Here is a 15388-nt window from a genome sequence, read left to right as displayed (position 1 = left end):
GCAACGAAGCTTGTCCGAGGTGGGAAAACAATCCACGCCTCCCCCATTTCAAGGGAGAGTGTTTAAGGGGAGTGGTGGTAGTTCTGCTGGGGATGTGCTGGTGTACACATTTTCAAACCGGTTTGATAATAAGCCAAACGCCTGACTGCACAGGTATGCTAAATTTTACCAATAGGTGTCACACTTGACTCAGCAGCCATTCCCAGATGGAGCATATTGACCACCACCCACCATGTCCCAACAGCAAACAAGCTACCGACTGTTGCGTAACATTAGAGCTCTCTTTCCACATTGAATCCAATAAATACGCACTTATTTTACCACTTAAAAACATCTGTAAGATGGGTGAACAGCTTACTTGCTACCTTCCTATGTTTGTAATGTTACTTTTTAAACAGAAAACGCAAGTTTTATACTGTCATATCTAGAGGAAATGACATACAGTATAGCCAACAGCAAGTATGTTGTTATTAGCGATGGTCATTTAGCTTAAGCGGGATTTATGCCTCTGCATCTAATCAACGCCGTACCCTATGCCATAGCCTGATGTGCACCTTCCCAGAAAATGTAACTACATGTTTGTGATACAGACCTCCTGTTTATTTTTGGAAGCTGAAACCATTTCCAAGTAAAGCCTCCACAAAAATAGCATGTCAGGTCTTGTGCGTGATTTATCCTGACTTCATATGGGTAGAGAAAAACTCCGCTAGTCGCTCGGCTTGTAAAATGTCATAGGCTTGTGCTAATAATGTTAGCATGTTGTATTTGTTAGGAAAACGTGTTTAGTATAAGACAGTTGGTTTGTCAGTGAACCTTGTGAGTTGTAATGAAGCCGAAATTTGTAACGTTACCTTTGTTAAATGTTGCTGTTGTCCCTGGCTTCATATGAGTAGAGGAAAAGTCTGCTAGCCACTAGGCTAATTTCTACAATGTAAAATGCCAAAGGCTCGTGCTATAATCATTAGCATGTTGTATTTGTGGGGAAAATGTGTCCAGATAAAGACAAGTGCTTTGTCTGTGAATGCTGCGAGATATAGTGAAGCTGATTTGTGTACTTGTGTTTGAAATTGTTGCTATAACCTAGCATCTGGGCATCTGTCAAAAGCTCAGCCAGTTTGCATGAAATCAAACCAGTTTAAGCTTGTACACTGGACCGGACTAGCAAAAACGGAAATTGACCCACCTCTAAGTTTTACCACTTTCATTTTAGTGAACGTGAGCTTTGAAGAGTTGAGACCATTAGTGGTTGAACCCAAAATGTCTTTCTGTGTGTGCCTGTTTGAAGAGAAAACCAGACTTGCCATTTTAAGGAGAAAGTGGAGAAACTGGGTGTCTCTTAGATGCCAGTACACTGTTGATTCTCTCTCTGCCTGTCACACAGAATGAGGCAGGACATTCTGTTACCCTGAGTTGCCAAATGAACCTAACAAGGTGGTAATTAGCAGATGGCGGGGGCTTTCTCGCTGTTTCCGGAGCTGCACAACTGTCAGAGAATTGCCTCATTAGACGCCCACTGACACCCCTGCTGGTGACATCTCTGCATTGCTTTCGCTCTCATTTAGTGAAAGCACAGTGTCTATGCGAGCCCATTGTAATAATTTGACTGCCACTTTACTGGGAGCGTGGGTAAATATCTTTACTGCTATAGTCAATTGTTTTGGCCCTGGTGAAGTGAGGGCATGCTGGCGCGCCAAGAAGAGAGCCAAGCGGCAGGGATTTTACAGAAGACAGGTCTCTTTGCTTTTGGCAGAGTGGTTCTTGTGCCAAATTCATGAAACACTGTGGCTGATAGTTTCACCTGAGTGCTCAGCATCTCGTGTGCAGGCCTATGTGCCAAAACGTTGGTTTATTTCAATATTTCTCTCTTTGCCAAGTGTTCAAAGAAATTTGGCCTGTGTGTTATTTTTGTTTTTCATACCATCATACACCTTCCAGTCATTCCTCAGGTTATAAGGTTTTTGTAGAAATAAAAAATAACGGCCCTGACACCCCACCACCCTGTTGCAGTTCAACAAGCTCTGTTAGCTTTTTAGTTGTCTAATAAATTCATACAAATACAACTGAACAACTTCTGAATTCAAGTTTCTCTAACAAGACAAGAAGAAGAAAAATAACTAAGACAAACTTTATTGCCATGTTAACTCATCGTAAAATACACTCATTTAAAACTCACCTAAGCCGCCTTGGTTTGTCACTGTTCCAACAATCACCAACTCTGGTTTGGTTGGGGAAAAAAAAACTTAATTCACCAAGTTAGATGTGAAAATGTGCTTTTCTTCCCATGCTGTCTCTCTGCACATTTTTACTCGTCCTGTAACGTTATCCCCACCACTCAGTCACCACCTTTCTCAGCTCAGTTGCCTGCCTCAGACTGACCTCTAGTGGCACATGTTGTGCACTACATTTCATCAACCATCTCTGTATCAGTTTAATAGAAAAAGGAGCATCTGTATTTTTGACAGTATTGAAAATCATACTGTCAGGATTTCTAAATACCCTGGTATACCGTAATACCATGAGACATACATACTTAAATTCTATCCATGAACATGCTAGCAGTAAGGCTGTAGAGTTGGCAGTGGTGGTCCACCATTTTGGTCCAGACTATAGCCTGTACAATAAAGATCGAGGACATGACAGCTCCCCAGTAGTGAAGCCAAAACATGTCCATTGTCCCCTTATGGTTGGCTGCTGTACAGGTCATAATCTGCCCCCTCTACGTAGCGGTAGGGGATGTGGGCCAAGCTAAAATATTAAAGTACACATCAATACATTTGTCCCAAAGATGGTTTTTGTCATTTTAGGTAGTTCTTCTCATGCTACTGTTTGTGCTTGTGTTCATTTTTCGGATCAGTTTTTTTTTTTTTAGTTATTTGATGCTATAAAAAGGAGGTTTAACGTCATGATTGACAGCTGTGTTTGCCAATTGGTGTGCTTGTGATCAATGGCACTGCTCGTGACTGGTCGGATGAGTGTATGGGCCCAAATGTGATACAATTGAGAAATGGCAAAATGGCAGCAGCAGTGTCTGGAATATTTTGACTTCATTTTTGTACAGTGGGAGTCACTGTTTTTTACAGTCTGCGGTCCAGACTGAAACTTCTCAACATCTGTTGGTCAGAATTCTTAAGTTGAAAACACACAAAACAAGAATGTTTCTCTGTGAGAAAAATTCAATAAATAAACTCAAAAACACGCTGGCATTGCAGCTTCTTCTACCTTTGCATTAGCTTAAAATCATATTTGCACACCCACCAATCAAACTTGATTTCCCACCTGAAGAGCCAATCTTCGTGCTGTGGCTCATGTCTGTCCTCATCCATTCTTCTACACAGGAGAGACGGGGACAGCAATAGGTGAGAGATCTCTTTACAGATCTATGGTGAGGAGAGGAGTCAAGCTGCTACGGGAGCTGGGATGTACAAGCAGGGAGGGAGTGTGGGAAAATGTGCTTTTTCAGGGGCCACAGGGCTGGAAATAGAGTAGTAGTAGGAAGTGTTGCGGGGTGGCTTGTTCATAAGCACCAGGCGCATCTAGCTGCCACCAGTGTGGTTGTACACAGAAAATGATAAAGGGGGCCGTTTTAACAAAAGATAAAAGGAAGGTGCCGTTCACTGTTTGTCGCTGCCCTTTATTCTTGTTTTCACTGTGTTTTTCTGTAAATTTGGCAGAAAAAAAACCAAATTCCGTTATTTCCCCAAAGGATTGTGGACATTTAAAAGGCGGTGTGCTGCAGCCTGCAGAAAGGTTGAGTTGAAAATAGTGATCCATGCTGCTCAACCTGTTTTATAATAGCAGAAGGACTGAAGCTCTCGTCCGCTCCTTTGGCTGAAAAACAACTTGTCTCTGAATGAAAGACTTTTTACAAAGCGCTTCAATAGTTTTGACATCAGTTACAGAAAATGACAGATGGTGAGGTGAACTCAGAGTAGCAGTTTCCCATGGCAGATACCAAAATCTAATTGTCCTGGGGGACTGGGAGAAGGATGATGGGCAGCAGCATGTGCTTTGTTTTCATTTCTGTGGATGAACGTGGGATACTGTGAGAGAAGGACAGGAAGTGTGGGTTTTTGTTCGTACATCCAGACAATAAGTTTACTTAGACTCTTACTTAGATCTTTTACTATTGATCTAAGTAAATCCTCTCCTGTCTTTTCTCCGCCTCCTCTTTTTATTTGTAAATACTGAAAACTAAGAGCAAATTTTCGACAGCACCACAGCAAGGGCTTGGTTTCTGTTTGTCTTCATAGCAACTGATCTAAGAGGACAGGCAGAGAGAGGCTGCGGTGGAGGCAGTGACAGGTTGATGCACGCTCCACTTGAACGCAGAGGCTGGTGAAATTAAAGAAAACTAAAGGTTAAGTGGTGAGCAGTCGGAGAACGAAATAGGGGAAGATGCAGGGAAGGCGGATACCTATTCAGAGAGTGATCTCAAACATAGGTACGAGGAGCCCTGTGGGGATCTGCCAGAGCTGATGAATCTCCACGGCGAGGGAAGCAAAGACGCACAGTCAGAGATGGAGCGATTGAATGATGATGAAAGGGCAGGAGGAAGGAGGCGGGGCGGGTTTCCATGTGTGTTCCCATGCATCATCATTACTCCCCTCTGCAAACACCCCCCCTTCTCCCTTCACCCTCGCTCCCTCTGTTTTTAATGATTCGCCATCCTTGAACTGCAGCCCCCCCGTTTCCCCACCAGCTCCCCCCCTGCATGAGAGAGTGTCTAATAGCCAGATGACAAGGCACAAAGGCTTCCATTGTGTCCCACATGCCTCGTACTACCAACCCGGCAGGCCAGTGATGCGCTGCCTTGTAACCTAGCGGGAAGCTGAGAGTTGCCGCTCCCTCCCCTTCTCTCTTTCTCTCTCCGTCTCTGGAGATATGATGCAGCACGCTAACGCAACCTGACAGGCGGGCCACAAAGACTGCCCTGTTAGAAGCACTTGAATGGGAGTTTGCTGTGGGCCGAGGAGGTGATTTGCATGTGTTTGTGTGTGTGTGTGTGTGTGTGTGTGTATGGGAGACAGAAAGAGAGAGATTGATTTTGTTGACCCAGTGGGGTATCTACTCTGAGTTGCAGGAATCCTGTGGTAACAATTAGCTCCATCAATTGTCCGTACTGAAACCAGCTGATCTTTAAATGCAGTGCCTGAAAATGGATCCAGAGAGGCAAATCTGAGCATGATAAAAGCCCCTTGTGAATCTAGAGTCACTCCCATCCCCTTGAACATGGGAACAGGCCCGACCCGGCAGGGGAGGGACCGGGATGTATATTGTTTGTGTTTGTTTTGGGGTTTTCATGTCTCATAGCTTCTGGGAACATGCACCGCAGGCTTGTGGCTTTCCAGCTGCAAAGCGTAGCCAGACCCGGCTTTTGTTTCCTTGACCTAAATTCCTCACATTCATTGTGCCAGTAAAAAGTCTATAGAGTTACATAATGAAGAGCCATGCTTCTCTTGGCCCCGGCCCTCACTCGTACCTCTGCCATGGTGCAGTTACTGGACCGATTCAACTTTGAGAAATATTTCACCACTGGAAAGATGGTCACAAAACTGGCCTGTCTATTCAGTAGAGAGACTTAAATACTTTTGAACGTGATTTGCTTTTGCTCAAGAAGTAAACCTACAACTACAAGAATGCACTGCGCCACACCGAACCAATAAACTCTTCAGCTGGTGGGCGACATAATACGAGCTTGGTCCTGATTACACAGGAAACAATATGTCGAACAGCTGCTAACAAGTAATCTCGAATTCCAAAAATATGTTTCTGAAAATATTTTAGGCAATGCAGAAACAGAATCATAGTTTATATTTGAACAGCACTAACTATAGCCAGTGCAGGCAGTGTGGTTGCACTGGGGCCCGTGGGGTTGAGGGGCCCAATTGCCGCCTGTGCAAGATTTAACAAGATTTAATGGTGAGAACTGCAGATTGCAACCGGCTGAAACTTCTCCCAGTTAGGATTCCTTCAGTGTTCATTGTTTAGGAGGTTTTTTACCAGGTGTTGCGTTATCCACTGAGGTGGATTAAAACAGGTAAAGACACTGAATTTAAAAAAAAAACGATTTTTTTATAGATGCTAGGGGCTGCTAATTACAGTGTCTGACACGAAAATGTTAATGGCTTTATCTTGAGCCAAAGTTTGGTTTGTCCATTCAAGGCTACTGTAGAAACATGTCAGTTAACATGTTGGACTCTGTATACAAGGACCTGCTTCCTATGTAGACATAAGCAGCTCATTCTAAGGTAACGGAAACACAGCTATTCTTATTTTCAGGTGATTTTACACCAAAGAAAACATACTTATTATATCATATTCAGTTCCTGCCAATAAATCCAACCAAATCCTACACACTGGACCTTTAAAGCACATTTCGTCTCATCTGGCGCATTTAAGCTGTAGGATCTGAGCGCTGGTGAGATGCAGGGAAGTTTACCATAGTTCATTTACACACACTGCCCACATTGGTGATACAAAGCTGGTTGAAAATCTAAAGCGTATTCCTTTAAGTAAAGCAGCAGGCAACCTTGTAAGCTCAGTATTTCAGAATCACTTGAATTATTAGCTTATGTGTTTGCCTGCAGAGCAAAAGCATTGCTCAGAGAGCTTTTCATAAAAATATTTTCAACATCATTTTTGGCAGATGTTAAGGGGGGAGAATCGACCCCCTCGACCCGGCTTCATGATGCCGCTGATCTGCCGTCCCAGCGGGAGTCGTTTTTGTCCCCTTAGGGGCTGAATGAGAGAACTTCATTTAATTTACAATTTTTTTTAATTTGGCAAGCGATAGCTTTTTACTCCCCAGCAGCCAAGTCCATCCTTCAATACTTCCTGCTGAAAAGCATGAAAAATACTGTTGAAGTTTCAGAGTAGAGTTCTTGTTGAGTGTGGGATGCGTAGGATGCTCCTCACTCTAAAATGTTCTTTTACTTTTACTGTGGGAATATTTCTCTTTGTTACTACGCAGTATGATTATGTTTTATTCTGTTTCCTTCTGCAATTTTCTGCTTGTTTGAACCCTGCCACTCTTTTGAAAGACAGGATTTGTTTTTGTGTGTGAGTGTGTATACATTAGTAAAAAGATTCAAATGGAGTTTAAAAATGTTTCATATTGAAATCAAAGAAGTCTTCAATGACTTCTGAGTGCGTGTGTGTCTGGCACACTGACTCAGAGTAGTGTAGTATGGTAAAATATTAATCAGCAGATTAGCCGACAGCAGAATTAGTCTCATGATGGCAAAGTCGTGTATTAACAATCTCTGTAGGTGTCTTGCTGGGAGAGGTGTGTATTATCTTACTGACTGATGTTCCTCAGAGAAGCTTGATGCAGATCTCACAGCCTGGCTTCTGTTTGATTTTGATTTTTCAACATTTTGTGATCTACAGAAAATCTGCAGGATCTTAACACTTGCGTCAGAGAAGCTGGCAGACGTTGCCAGCAAACAATAGCGTATTCCAGCCTTGTAGAGACGTGTGTGAGACCATAGGAAAGAGAAAAAGCAGATGTAGAGCACATGGATGGATGACTGAACGGGCCTACCAGCCACAGGCCCGGGGGTCCAAAGTGTTGCCTTACCTTGCAAAATGTCACTCAAATCAACATGTACTAACCAGGAAGAGACCAAAACAACTACAGAATGACACAAAACAACGACAAAGAGGCAGAAATGCCTACAAATTGACAGAAAAGCCCAAAAGACTTAAAATGACCTATAAAAGAGACCAAAACAACTATAACATGACAGAAACAATGGCAAAGACACACATAATGACTACAAATGGACAAGAAACAACCACAAGGAGACAAAAAATGGCTACAAAGAGACCATAAACGACTACAAAGACACACACACACAACAACCACAAGGAGACAAAAAATGACCACGAAGAGACAATTAACAACTACAAAGAGACACACAACAACTGCAAAGAGACACAAATGATTACAAAGAGACATCAAACAACCACAAGGAGACACAAAATGACCACAAAGAGACAATTAAGGACTACAAAGAGACACACAACTGCAAAAAGACACAAAGGACTACAAGGAGACACAAAATGACTACAAAGAGACACCAAACAACTGCAGAAAGACACAAAGGACCGCAAAGAGACACAAAATGACTACAAAGAGACGCCAAAGAACCACAAGGAGACACAAAATGACTACAAAGAGACACACAACTGCAGAAAGACAAAAGGACTGCAAAGAGACACAAAATGACCACAAAGAGACAATTAAGGACTACAAAGAGACACACAACTGCAAAAAAAGACACAAAGGACTGCAAAGAGACACAAAATGACTACAAAGAGACACACAACAACTGCAGAAAGACACAAAGGACTGCAAAGAGACGCAAAATGACTACAAAGAGACACATAACAACTGCAGAAAGACACAAAGGACTGCAAAGAGACACAAATGACTACAAAGAGACACCAAACAACCACAAGGAGACACAAAGCAACTAAAAAAAAATTACCTCAAAGAGACAAATACCAGAAGATGCATAACCAACACAAAGAGACACAAAACCACCACAACCACCTTTGTGTTCTGCTCCTGTGTGGGAGAGGTGGTGGGGCCCATTGCATATCTGTGCCCAGGGGCCCTACTGTCTCATAGTCCGCCCATGGTAGAACATGATTTTGACGAGATGCATTACAGATATAGTTGTGAGTCACTCTGGTAACTGTCAGAACAACTGCAACATGATGTTTTAGAGATAGCCGACTCGTAGTGCTCACGTCCTCACTCGTCTGTGTGAGGTTAATTGTGTACACCCTGCCAGACAGTTTCAAGGAGTCAGCGCTGGTTTTTGATGCCGGCAGTGTAACTGAAGCCATATTCAAAGCAAATCTGCGTGTCCCTTCCCGAGGAAGGAGCTCCTGCCCCACACAGCTGGAGTCCACAGAGAGGAAGAGCGCTACTAGAGCAAACACAAGGGAATTCTTTTTCTGTTTCTTCTTTCTCTCTTTATCTCACCGTTTCCTCTCTGTCGCTCAGAGGAGAATGGTAAATTTCCTTCCTCCTTGAAGATGACAGTACAGCCACCTTCACTTCCTCAGACTTTGCTCGAAATGCTGTCGTTCCTGAGAAGCAGCAGTCCTTGATTCATTTTCCTGTTTTTTGTCATTCATGCATCTGGGTTTTAATGAAAGAGCCCAATTAATTAATGTTTCATCACATAATACAGCTTCAGTATCTTTACCACTTAGCGCCCAGACTCCTCAGGTACAAGTAATTACTGTCTAGACAAGGACCCTTTTTGATTCAGGGCTCGTAGCACATGTTGTTGTCCGTCGGTGGAGTTGTTGTAGCTTGTTATGAGTATTAAATTTCAGCATGTCCTTTTGATTGTCTCAAAATCAAATCATCAGAGTGGGCGTTTTGTAAACGAGCGGCGTGTAGATAGACGCCCGCCTACGTGATTTAATTGTTGGACTGACCCAGATTTCTCTTTCCTTTCTACTAGGTAAGGTGTTGAACACTGATTTGCGTCACTACCTCAGCCTGCAGTTTCAGAAGGGCTCCCTGGACCATAAACTCCAGCAGGTGATCAGAGACAACCTGTACCTGCGCACCATTCCCTGTGAGTACCCTCTGCATCCTTGGGCGCCTCCTCTCTCTGTCTGCTTGTTGACCTCTGACCCATCCAGATGGAACTGCTCTGTTGTCATCTGCAGCTCTGCATGCACCATTCTACTTAATTGTCTGCCTGCATTTTCTGTCTCTAAAAAAATGTAACTTATTTTCCACTCAGTTCCCTCCTGTCCTCCTCAGTGTCAGTCTTCCAAAACGGCACTATTCACTTCATAATCTTAAAATAACTATTAAGAAGCACCCAGTCTCAGGCTTAAAGGGATAGTTCAGATTTTTATGGCTCCATGCCGCCGATCGCCGTGGCCTGAGGCGTTGTGTTTTAGGGTTGTCTATCCAACCATCTCTCCATCCCATTCTTGTGAACATCTCAAGGTTTTTTTCTCCAGTTTGTTGTTGGGTTTATTTATTTATTTTCAGATTTGGCACAAACGTCCACTTGGACTCAAGAATAAACTTGTTAGATTTTGGTAGTAGAGGGTCAAGGTCACTGTGTCCTCTTTTGTCTCATTCTTGTAAATGCAATACCTCAAGAACACTTTGAGGGGATTTTTTTTTTTAGATGGCACAAACATCCACCTTGACTCAAGAATCAACTAATTAGATTTTGGTGGTCGGAAGTTTAAAGGTTAAGGTCACTATGACCTCGTTTAGTTCATTCTTGATAATGTGAATATCTACGGAACACCTTACTTTTTTTTTTTTTTCAAATTTGGCACAAATGTCCACTTGGACACACGGATGATCTGATTAGATTGTGGTGGTCAAAGGTCAAGGTCACCATGACCTTGCGCCATTTCATTCCCATTAACATGATATCAGAAGAACACCTTGATGTAATTTCTTCAAATTTGGCACGAACATCCACATGGACTCAACTATGAACTTATTAGTATTTGACGGTTGAAGGTCAAGGGCACTAAGACCTCATTTGTTTTATTCTTGTGGTCGTGATATCTCAAGAACAACTTGAGGCAGTTTTTTCAAATTTGACACAAAGGTCCAGTTGAACTTAACGATGAATGGATTCGATTTTGGTGGCCAAAGGTCAATGTGACCTCATCTGTTTGACTCCCGTGAATTTAATTTCACAAGAACGCCCTGAGGGAATTTCCCTAAATTTGGCACACGCATCCACTTGGATACAATGATGAATTGATTAGAATTTGATGGTCAGAGGTTAAAGTCACTGTGATTCACACAGTCTAATAGGATAAAACAATAGACTGATGACATTTATATCCAAAAGGTCAAAACCAGCTTCACCCTGACATCACAATGTTCTGCATAAACACGTTTCTGGCCATTATTCAAAGTCATAACTCAGGATTAGAGTTTACATTTGGTCAGATACTGAATTGGTGACACCAATCTTGAAACTGTGCTGATTGTATAGATCGTGAAGTAGCCATGTTTTCACAGACACAGGTGTAAACTATAACTGCAACTTGACTGGTGCGCAGAGGCATTCAAGTGTGGGGTGGTAATTCTAGTTTGAAGCTGGGTTGTATGTGGTACTTATCCATACTCAGTGTATTACCTACATGCACCTGCAGGCAGAAAGCGAAACAATGTACTGCTGTGGACAGGGGCAGCACCAAAACGTATTTTAGCCACCTAAAAAAAAGTCCCACCAAAAAATAAGTAAGTATTTTAATGTTTTTCTGTGACTTTGTTTTTAAAGGGTCATTTCGGAATCATCAAAGTCACAATTATACAAAAAAACTAACCGCCCTTGGCAGCCGTAGATCAGTCAATCCCATGTTCTGCAAAATGAAGTTTCATGTTACTTCATTAAGGACATGAAAGTCATACACCCCAGCTGTAATCAGCTGATTTGATCATTGTTTCTTATCAGTCACACACCGATCACAGCCCATTCCAACACAAGGCGGTCCGTTTAAATACGACTTCCTACTCACTGATCCCTGGTACACCAATGCTGCCAAACACCACTACTGCTGCTGCTGCTGGCAAAGCCTTGCTCCATCACCCCAGCCTCCACCTTTCTTATTCAGAGTTCTAACATGGCTCAAAGGTCAAAATGCTATTTAATGTCTTGCTTGGGCCCATTCGTGTATCCCCAGGGGCGGTTTTCTGCACTGTGCTCACTGTTTTGGTTCAGCATGCTGCTTGTCTATTCCAGGGAGCATCTTAAGAGCGGAGCCATCAGCACTAAACTTAACTGTATTTACATTTGTTGGGATAAATGGTTGAATCTATAACGAGAGTGTTCCTGACTGAAGTAAAATTACTGTTTTTGTCAAAGGAGTCTGGTGGCGTTAAAGAGCATTGCTAAGCTTCCGTGGTGGTATTCCCTCCAGCATCTCCATACTTGAGGTGTGCTAACTGCCATCTACTGCAGGAAGCACACTGACTATGGAGAAGTACCTCATACAACCCCACTTAAAAAAAAACCCTTAGAGAAACTCTGATGTCCTCAGAAAACCTGAGTAGACTTAACACACAGACTAACATTATCTACCATGAGTGAAATATGCTTTAAGACTTCAGGGCTTCGACAAAAGAAACTGTACTAGGGTGGAGGAGAATGAACTTTCTTGGTTTTTATGTTTAATTCAACAAAAATGAGTTTTGAGACAGAATATGTGAAGTATTGAATTAAGAGAGACGTTTATTTTCTGGTTCTGCTCAGACCTCGCTTATCTTAAAATTAAAGGTGTGAAGGAGTGCTGCTAACTTTGTTCTCCGCCGCTCCTCTTCAAAACAGAAGAATAAATAACCAGGACGGAATGATTTTGTTTTTATACCCGAGTGATTTTAAAATGGACATCAAGGCCAACAGGCGTAAATGAAAGAGCAGCTGCAATTCTCTGAGCTGCACAGCTGAGTTTAAAAAAAAAAACAGAAAATAAAAGCATAGTTTTTGCCATTTATCACCGCTCCAGACGTTGTTTATTATCTGTGTAACTCTCAGTTAGCATTTTGAAAGCTCTCATTTCTGACATTTTGCATGGAGTGAAAGTCATTTTTAAGGCATCATTTGAATATGCATTCAATGTACAATAAAGCAGTAATGATTAATTGGAGATGATGGCATATAATCAGCAGGGCTCTCCACTCTCATCTTGCTGAGTGAGTCTGCCCACTGATTCACTGTAGGAATATATGAAACAATTAACAGCATGAAGCACAAAGCCTCAGTGCTCCGCAGATATTTAGGTGCAGTATGTAGAGTTCAAAGCAGCAACTTCTCAATAAGATTATTACAGTTGTTTCAGCACTTAGAGTACACAACCATGGATGGATTACTGAGCAGGCCTGCCGGCCACAGGCTCAGGGGCCCAAAGTTTCAGGGGCCCTTTGGCTGTCACTTTCAAAGTTTCTCTCAATTTAACACGTACCAACCAGGAGAAGACTCAAAAAGCCCACAAAGAGACACAAGAAGACCACAAACAGATGTAAAAGAGCTGCAAAGAGACATAAAACAACCACATAGAAGCTGGAATAACTGTAAAGAGACACGAAATAAATAGAATTACCTCAAAAAGCCCCAAAATTACCCCGGAGAGTCCCAAATGTCTCTTAAAGGACACAAAACAACACTGTAGGACACTGTAATGACCACAGAGTGGCATGAAACAGCTGAAAAAGACACAAAGTTACCTCAAAGAGATACACAATGACCTCAGTAAGTCACAAAATGGCCTCAAAGAGACACAAAACAACCACCAGGATACACAAAATGACTGTAAGTCACAAAATGGCCTCAAAGAGACACAAAACAACCACCAGGATACACAAAATGACTACAAAGAGACACAAAACAACCACCAGGAGACACAAAATGACNACAAAACGACTACAAAGAGACACAAAATGACTACAGAGACACAAAACGACTACAAAGAGACACAAAGCGACTACAAAGAGATACAAAACAACCACAATGAGACACAAAATGACTACACGGAGACATAAAACAACGACAAGGAGACACAAAAGGACCACAAGGAGACACCTTATGTCTACAAAGACACAGCGTGACTACAAAGAGACACAAAACAACCACAAGGATACACAGAATGATTACATGGCCAAAAAAAGACCAATAAAGACATGATGTTACCTCAAAGAGATCTAAAGACCTACAAAGAGACATGAAACAACCACAAAGAGACACAAAACCACCACAACCACCTGTGTGTCCTGCTCCTATGTAGGAGAGGTGGTGGGGCCCGTTGGATATCTGTGCCCAGGGGCCCACTGTCTCATAATACGCCCATGTACACATCATATTCTGGCATTACCCGATTCTCTACATTTGGGTCCACTTTAGAGAGTCAACACTGAAGACATAAACACGATTCCATGTGAGACATTGCAGTCTGGCTTCAGTAGCGCAGCATATGTCCCTTGTCCACTCCGCTCATGCAAGCCTGTGCCAGTGGCTCATCACAGCGCGCTGAGCCACAGTGACCGCGCAAGGAGCCTAAATGGCCACTACAGCACGATGCCTGTGCTCATTACAGCAGCTCCAATGGCTTCTCGGAGTGAGAGAAGCATGACTTCCTTCTTGCACTACACACAGCGAGGCTTCATTAAGTGTCACTCCTGGCTCCCACAAAAGATGACAGGGGCTCAAGACAGTGCCCGGGGTCCAGGGCACCGCAAAATCCTTGAAGCCTGGCTAAATCCCAGCCCCCAACTCTAGCACCAACTACCTCTTTTTTTCCACGAATCCCTGGGCATTAACATCCGTCACGGCACTGCAATCAGCTCCAAGAGTCTCATTGCCAGATTAAAAAAAAATAATAATAAAAACGAGGAAGGGATAACGGAAATGTAAAAAAAAGTGCCCCAGGTTTTCAATCCCTACTTTTTTTTAGAAGATTGAAGAGAGTTCCTTTCAAGTTTTTAAGCCACTGAGACAAAAGACAGAATTCAGCTTTGCATTGATGTAGCTCATCATGAAATCTTTGTCCTGCTACAGAGACATAAAACGCTGAAAGTAAACTGTATTGAATGAAGTTTTTCCTTCTCTATTGCATCAATCCACAGTGGCCTATAAATTATAAATGGAGAAATAAATGGAGGTGTTACAAGGTGAAACGAAGCTCAAGTGTTTGCCACTTGATCCTGATTTATTTCTCTTTTTTTTCACATCGCCTCAGACCTCAAGCTCCTTTTTGTTGAATTACATAACCTTGTTTATAGCAGACATAATGTGATGTAATCTCTTCATTCTGCAGGAGAAATGATAAAATCATATTTTTCTGAGCTTTGAGTGTTAATCAGTTTTCATTCTTACTTCAGATGAATACCTAACTGAGATCCTGAATGGCACCAATGCTCCATTTACCACAGTATCATGATTCAGATGGCTCGTGATTTTTAGATGGGCATCAGTGTAAAGCAACTGCCGGACTTTACACTTTTCAGCAACAAAGAAGTGCTCTTGTGTTTTCACTTCCTGTCTACGCCCGAAGTGAGACAGTGTTGCATCTTCTTGTGATCTGAACAATTGTACAGTATAAAGGAGAGACTTTTTTCTTCGCTACAGTTTTTCATACATCGACTACCAGTTCTGCCAAATGTGTAACGGCTGCCCAAGACTAAGAATATTCCTAGTTGACCAACAGTCATCATTTAGGGCCATTAGTTGACTACACTGCGTTCCAAATTATTATGCAAATTGTATTTAAGTGTCATAAAGATTAAATTTTTTGTTTTTCAATTAAACTCATGGATGGTATTGTGTCTCAGGGTTCTTTGGATCACTGAAATCAATCTCAGACACCTGTGATAATTAGTTGG

The 15388-nt window shown here is 42.3% G+C and overlaps 1 protein-coding gene across 2 annotated transcripts in view; it reads left to right on the top strand.

Moving 5' to 3' along the window:
* Window positions 1-15388, top strand: part of magi3a (membrane associated guanylate kinase, WW and PDZ domain containing 3a) — a 194324-nt gene that overhangs the window by 109996 nt on the left and 68940 nt on the right. For both annotated transcript variants that reach the window (XM_050065066.1, XM_050065067.1), the window contains exon 2: window positions 9486-9602. In XM_050065066.1, coding sequence (XP_049921023.1) covers window positions 9486-9602 — 117 coding nt within the window. The remainder of the gene's footprint in view (window positions 1-9485; window positions 9603-15388) is intronic.

This window comes from Epinephelus moara, chromosome 16 (assembly GCF_006386435.1).
Source record: "Epinephelus moara isolate mb chromosome 16, YSFRI_EMoa_1.0, whole genome shotgun sequence".
In the NCBI taxonomy this organism is placed as follows: Eukaryota; Metazoa; Chordata; class Actinopteri; order Perciformes; family Serranidae; genus Epinephelus; species Epinephelus moara.
This window is presented reverse-complemented; position numbering and strand designations above follow the sequence as displayed.